The 7,500-nt window shown below is 47.8% G+C and overlaps 1 protein-coding gene across 1 annotated transcript in view; it reads left to right on the forward strand.

The window, feature by feature from the left end:
• epha5 (EPH receptor A5) overlaps window positions 1-7,500 on the forward strand; it is a gene marked incomplete at both ends in the record, with an annotated part of 74,259 nt that overhangs the window by 5,314 nt on the left and 61,445 nt on the right. The window contains one exon of the mRNA XM_080842558.1: window positions 7,321-7,500. This exon is cut by the window's right edge and continues 93 nt beyond it. Coding sequence (XP_080698684.1) covers window positions 7,321-7,500 — 180 coding nt within the window. The remainder of the gene's footprint in view (window positions 1-7,320) is intronic.

Raw genomic sequence — 7,500 nt, forward strand, 5'->3', positions numbered from 1 at the left:
TGAAACCTTACATTTATACATATAGATATAAATGATACGTTTAGTCATGACCTGTGAGGAGAACCTTAAACATACATCATATAACAGTGGCAATGCTATGTGTTATTATTCATAACTTCATGTATTATATAGCTTAAAAAGGAAATAGTTCTTAAATGTCTACAGAGGTTACAGTAACCAACATCTGGCCATCTGCATACACTCTGAGGCTACAACCATTCGGTGATGTGAAAGTGATTTTTTACTGGTATAGAAACAGTAATATGTAATATGTATTATGCATATAATATGTTATATGTATATAATATGTTATATGTATATAATATGCCATATGTATATAATATGGATGTAAATACAATGCTGTGCATCTTAGCCAGTAGTTAGTGTGGTGTTATGTCAGTCACTCTCAGCCCTGTTTGGCCCCGCCGTGTCAAACGCTCAGCCCAGCTGGTGTTGGGGCCCTTTGTTGTTGTCGTGGCTCATACAGCTCGGCATACAGCTCGGCTCGGCTTCCTGCGGTAAAGAATGGGCCATCTCCTGCAGCTCCTGCAGCTCCTGCAGCTCCTCCTCATTGTGCAGCGCCTCTGTCCCGTCCTCTGCACCTGTCTGCGGCTGCAGTCGTGCATCTTCTGTCTCGCCGCTCCCTAGCTATGCAGCGCTCCAGCGCATGATGAATATTCACTCTGAAAAGGACGGGAAGCCTGAAGCCTGGTGATGTGGCGTTTATGAGCCGTTCATCTTGTGGTCTTTCAAAGCCAACAACGCCAGATTCTCAAAGTTACAGGAGAGTTAGTTTCTCCTCAAGCAAACTGCACAATAATGATGCAATGCTGTTACAGTTTGCCACGAGGCACACACACACACACACACACACACACACACACACACACACACACACACAAACACAGCGTGGGTCTGAAAGTGATATATGGATGCAGCTCAGAGTTAGTTAGCATTTGTTAGCATCTGTTAGCATTTGCAAATGTTAAAATGTCCTCATTTGCATGCAGTAGAGGCAGTGATGTCATAGCTGCGGAACATTTAAATCATTTGGAAAAAAAGAAAAAAAGAATGTTTATCATATGCGGCCGAAATATAGTCGTCCGCCACGACCCTCCGTGCCCACACTGCTTTATTATTTGGGGATTGCGCTTCTCTTCAGTCGACTGTGCGCAATTTGTTTAATTAGGTCAGTGGAAGCTGGAACAGATGCCTCCGACAAACGACGGGCTTTAGATTCCCCGACTTCAAAGCTCCGTCCTGACAGCATGGCTACCTTGGCAGGGGCTGTGGACGGACGGCTGAAGCCCATTCTTTTGAAAAAAAGAGACAGATATCTTCTTCAGTCGCCCCCCCCCCACACACACACAGGACTGGTTCGTTTTCTCCACTTCCTTACGTCCCTCTGAACTGCTCTGAGGGTGTTGGACTGAACCCAGCTTTTCCAAATCAACCAGGCGATTTGCTGGGGCTCAGCTAAATCCTGGCTTTGTGCTGGCCTAGGGTGCCTGCAGCCTGCAATCCCCCCCCCCCCCCCCACACACACACACACACTTCAATTCCACTCCCCCCACACACACACTTCAATTCCACTCCCCACACACACACACTCTTCAACTCCACTCCCCACACACACACACTTCAATTCCACTCCCCACACACACACACTTCAATTCCACTCCCCACACACACACACACACACACACACACACTTCAATTCCACTCCCCACACACACACACACACACACACCCCTAACTCAACCCCCCCAAGGGGAATGACACGTACCTGACCCCCGCTGTTAAAGCCTCACCATACCCTAGCATTACCTCTCTGTTTCACTGGAGGTGAGCTAAAAAGAGACATGTGTGTGTGTGTGTGTGTGTGTGTGTCTATATGTGTGTATGTAGGCCAGGGTTTTGAAAGTGTGACGTGGCACAACAGGGCTTCCATTTCCTGCGTCCATGGCACTCACCTGTGGCCTGTGTTGAATGGCAGGGGTGCTGGACGTGTCAGCGTGTGTGTGTGTGTGTGTGTGTGTGTGTGTGTGTGTGTGGACGTGTCAGCGTGATGGAGATGGACCATAATGAGCTGTTATGGGGAGGGGACCGCTGGGCTTGAGTGCTCTCTCTCTCTCCACTCTCTCTCTTCCTTTCTATCGCTCTCTCTCCCTCTGTTTGTCTCATCTTCTTTCTCGCTCTCTCCCTTTGTTTCCCTCTCTTCCTCTGTCTCTCTCTCTCTCTCTGTTTCCCTCTCTTCCTCTGTCTCTCTCTCTCTCTCTGTTTCCCTCTCTTCCTCTTTCTCTGTCTCTCTCTCTCTGTTTCCCTCTCTTCCTCTGTCTCTCTCCCTCTCTCTGTTTCCCTCTCTTCCTCTGTCTCTCTCTCTCTGTTTCCCTCTCTTCCTCTGTCTCTCTCCCTGGAGAGGACTAGGTGATGAGGGAGTGTGAGTGTGTGTCTGGGTCAGTGAGAGTGTGGGATAGGAGGTTAGGGTGGGTGCGTCATTATGTGTATGTGTGTGTGTGTGTGTGTGTGTGTGTGTGTGTGTGTGTGTGTGTGTGTGAGACTTCGGGAGGAGACACCAGAGAAGCGCTGGGCCTTGGCCTCAAGGGAGACACAGGAACGACACATAATGGTTGAAACAGAAAGACAGAAGGACAGAAGGACAGACAGGGACGACTGAAACAGAGACAGAATGGGAAGGGGAAGCTGACAGAACAACAGAGGAGTGTGTGTGTGTGTGTGTGTGTGTGTGTGTGTGTGTGTGTGTGTGTGTGTGTGTGTGTGTGTGTGTGTGGAAGCTGACAGAACAGCAGAGGAGGAGTGTGTGTGTGTGTGTGTGTGTGTGTGTGTGTGTGTGTGTGTGTGTGTGTGTGTGTGTGTGTGTGCAGAACAACAGAGCAGTGCATTGGTGAAGAGCAAAGAGAAACAGAGCGAGCGGAGGAGGAGTGAGCATGGCTGTGTGTGTGTGTGTGTGTGTGTGTGTGTGTGTGTGTGTGTGTGAGTGTGTGGGGGGAAGACGCCTTTGGGATATGAAACCCTGGATACAGCAGTGATGCCACTGCACTCCCCTCCACAGAAACAGATCTTTATGTTATACAGACATAGAGACACATTACAAATACAGAGACATTTCTTATCAAAATATGTGTGAAAGAGAGGAAAGATTCAAGTTTCATAATTGTGTGCAACTCTAAGTAAATTCACTGAGAAACGACCACAGATGGCATTGGCAGATAAACTGGCATTCAAGTGAAACACTTTCAAACCAAACTGTCCACATATTTCACTCTTTTAAATTCCCCTGAGATATTTTCCAAAACACCTTATCTATTGTGTTATACTCTAAATGTATAGACAGAATATGCACCAGAGCCCGATAGAGACGTTTTGCTAGAAAGGTCTGAATTAAGTTTACGGAGAAGAATCGGCAGGCGTATTTGCAGGCTTTATTCTCAGGCTTAGCGCTGAGACGAGGAACGACTAGAGGTCGACTTCCAGAAATAAAGTGCAGTTAGAACAGATGGCAGGTTTAAGAGCTCAAACGAGGCACATGAAAAGAGAAATTAAATTCAATTAAACGAAAGGAGACAGGTTTTAGCTTGCTTAACAGGTTTTAAAAAATGCATCTTTAAGATAAAGACTAGTTCACCATAACAGCTAAAGACTGCTTCAACATAACAGCTTAAGTCTGCTTCACCATAACAGATAAAGGTTTTAGTGTTTACTAATACTAATTTTCTTCTCTCTCATTGAAGACAATTGATTGAAATTGAACAGAAGAGGTCTGAGGACTGCATGTCATAGGCACCCTATCAGATTCATAAATGCTAGTGGTGACAAAGTAACCAAATATAAGAGCTGAACCAATTAAGGACTGCCCTAGAAAGTCCTACCCAGTTCCCCAACCTGGCCAGAGGTATTCTGGACCCTGTTTCTGGCCGAAACACACACACACACACACACACACACACACACACACACACACCACACACCACACACACACACACTCACACGCACGCACGCACGCACGCACGCACGCACGCACGCACGCACGCACACACACACACATACACACACACACACACACACACACGCACACACACACGCACACACACACACACACACGCACACACACACACGCACACACACACACACACACACCAAACACAGAGTCGAGCGCATTATGCTAATATGAAAGGGAGCCATTTGCTGTGGTTAAGGGAGATGCTTTATAACTGTGTCGTCTTGGACGTGATGCATTAAAGCACCTCGCTAGGCTCGGAGAGGAAGTCCTGTGTTTATGAGCGTGAGGGTGAGCCTGAATGAGTTTCACACACCCTTAATGGAAGAACGTGGCTGCTTGAAAGAAATTGTAAAGTTGCTGCGAAAGGCAGCAGAGAAATGTTGTATTCCTTTACAGATGCAGCTACAATGATGCTAGGATGATTCAGAAAGTGTGCTGTTTTCAAATGTGGCTGTACATAATTGCGTATATGTGATTTGCATTTCATTCGCTTAATGGTGTGAAATGTCACATTTAATGCTTTAATGCTTTTATGTGCATACGCTAGTCGTTTCTATGGACATTTCATATGGCACACACTAGACCATCAGAGCAGAGAACATAGCTTTGACTTCCAATAAAAATAATAACACCAGGAAGTGCATTTTTCTTTCCTTTATTTTCTTTCTGGCACATACCCACACCTTCACTCACTGATATCTGTTAGTCTTGTGCACGATCACAAGAGAAGTTAAGTTGTATCCAGAGGATATATTAAGCCATACATGGAAGTTCTCTTTTGTGTGTTTGCAAATATCCTGAGAAGTGAATGAACAGGTGAATGAATGGGTTAAGATACCTGCCTGCACAGAGGCTCTTCCTGTAAGAGGGTATCACTGGGCAGAAGAGGCTCTTGTGTTAGAGGGTATCACTGGGCAGAAGAGGCTCTTGTGTTAGAAGGTAACACTGGGCAGAGAGCTTCTCTATTTCATAGGCGGTGTTCTAGCTGTGCTTTTGTGGGGTGATGTCACAGGGAACTGTCTCATATGATCAGCATGAAAAGTTCAGAGCCCCGAGCGGTGTCCACTCTGTGAGTCTCCCATTACAAAGTAACCACACACACCATGTCAAGGTAGAGCCACACACACCATGTCAAGGTAGAGCCACACACACCATGTCAAGCTAGGACCACACACACCATGTCAAGGTAGAGCCACACACACCATGTCAAGGTAGGACCACAGACACCATGTCAAGGTAGAGCCACACTGTTACGACCCACTGCGCCACTACAGATGGTGCAATGTGCATGCATGGCCTCTAGGACGACTGATGCCTAATAACCTACACCTGGCATGCTGTATGGAATATAAGGATGAATGGACACTTAACTCGCTCTCGCGGGACTTACGTCTAAAACCCCTAGACACGTTGCCTTTTGGATTATAGAGCATATGGACTGAATAAACGCGTGCTTTTTTTTGTTTACCTTTTTGTTGTCTGCCTCCATTGTTATGTTGCGGCCACGAGCCGGCTGTAACATAATAATTGGGGGCTCGTCCGGGATTTAAACCCGGGACCTCTCGCACCCCAAGCGAGAATCATACCCTAGACACCATGTCAAGGTAGAGCCACACACACCATGTCAAGGTAGAGCCACACACACCATGTCAAGGTAGGACCACAGACACCATGTCAAGGTAGAGCCACACACACCATGTCAAGGTAGAGCCACACACACCATGTCAAGGTAGAGCCACACACACCATGTCAAGGTAGAGCCATACACACCATGTCAAGGTAGAGCCACACACACCATGTCAAGGTAGAGCCACACACACCATGTCAAGGTAGAGCCACCATACCCTCCTCGGGGGCAGCCTGTGGAAGCTGGAGCTGGAAATAAAAGAGACACAGACAAAAGAAAAGAAAAAGACTAAACTATTGGCCTTCCTGCTAAATGTCACGTCTTGAAGTGCATGTAGTCAGTCCTTTACGGTCACACTGAGAACAACATCCAGTATTTCCTTGACCATATTAGGGGGTTGGTCCCAAAGCGTCTGTTTTTATTCTGGACGTTCCCCCACGTCCTGGACACACACACTGGCCCCTGAGACAAACTACGTGCTGAACCATCCTCTCTCTCTGGGAATGTTTTTGGGCTGTTATTATCTTGCATTTATTATGGCAGACCTGATTCTTCAGTATTTTAGTAATTCTACTGTACTTGCAAATGTGTGTGCTTGCTCTGTGTGATACTGTGAGTCTACTCCGTTGTGTGTGTGTGTGTGTGTGTGTGTGTGTGTGTGCTTGCTCTGTGTGAGACTGTGAGTCTACTCCGTTGTGTGTGTGCTTGCTCTGTGTGATACTGTGAGTCTACTTCGTGTGTGTGTGTGTGTGTGTGTGTGTGTGTGTGTGCTTGCTCTGTGTGTAACTGTGAGTCTACTCTGTTGTGTGTGTACTTGCTCTGTGTGACTGTGAGTACTCCGTTGTGTGTGTGCTTGATCTCTGTGTGTTACTGTGAGTCTACTCCATGGGGTCTGGGGACATAAACTCTCAGATGCAGGTGGTGTCTGACGTACCAGAGGAAAAGCACTCCTCTCAGATGAGTCCTCTGTGGTGGCTATGAATGCTATCTGAAGTGGTGGTCTGTGTGTGTGTGTGTGTGAGTGTGTGTGTGTGTGTGTGTGTGTGTGTGTGTGTGTGTGGTGGCTATGAATGCTATCTGAAGTGGCTGTGTACACCATGGGGTTTAGGGTTAGGGTTAGGGTTAGCTATCTGCTATCTGAAGTGGTGGTGTGTGTGTGTGTGTGTGTGTGTGTGTGTGTGTGTGGTGGCTATGAATGCTATCTGAAGTGGGGGTGTGTGTGTGTGTGTGTGTGTGTGTGTGTGTGTGTGTGGTGGCTATGAATGCTATCTATAGTGGGGGTGTACGCCGTGGGTTTTAGGGCGACTCTGCCCGGACATCTGGACATCTGTCTATCTCGAGGAAAATGGCTAAATAACAGCTGAATGTTTAGATCTGTTCCAGCCACCCCCCCCCCCCCAACAACGTCTGGCCAATAGTCAGCTTGATGTTTAGATCTGTTCTCCAGCCCCCCCCCCCCCCCCCCCCACCACATCTGGACTATAGTCAGCTTGATGTTTAGATCTGTTCCAGCCATCATCCCCCCCCACCACCACATCTGGGCTATAGTAAGACCCCCACCACATCTGGCTGTTCCAGCCCCCCCCACTACATAGGCAGCTGCTGTCTTGGCAGTCAAGTGAAATCATTTCTAATCCGTTGTGTCCCTTCCCCCCCCCCCCCCCCCCCGCAGTGGGAAGAGATCGGGGAGGTGGACGAGAACTACACGCCCATCCACACGTACCAGGTGTGCAGGGTGATGGAGCACAACCAGAACAACTGGCTGCAGACCAACTGGATCCTGAACGAGGGCGCCCTGCGCGTCTTCGTGGAGCTCCAGTTCACCCTGAGGGACTGCAACAGCCTCCCGGGG

This window comes from Sprattus sprattus (genome assembly GCF_963457725.1).
Source record: "Sprattus sprattus genome assembly, chromosome: 7".
In the NCBI taxonomy this organism is placed as follows: domain Eukaryota; kingdom Metazoa; phylum Chordata; class Actinopteri; order Clupeiformes; family Clupeidae; genus Sprattus; species Sprattus sprattus.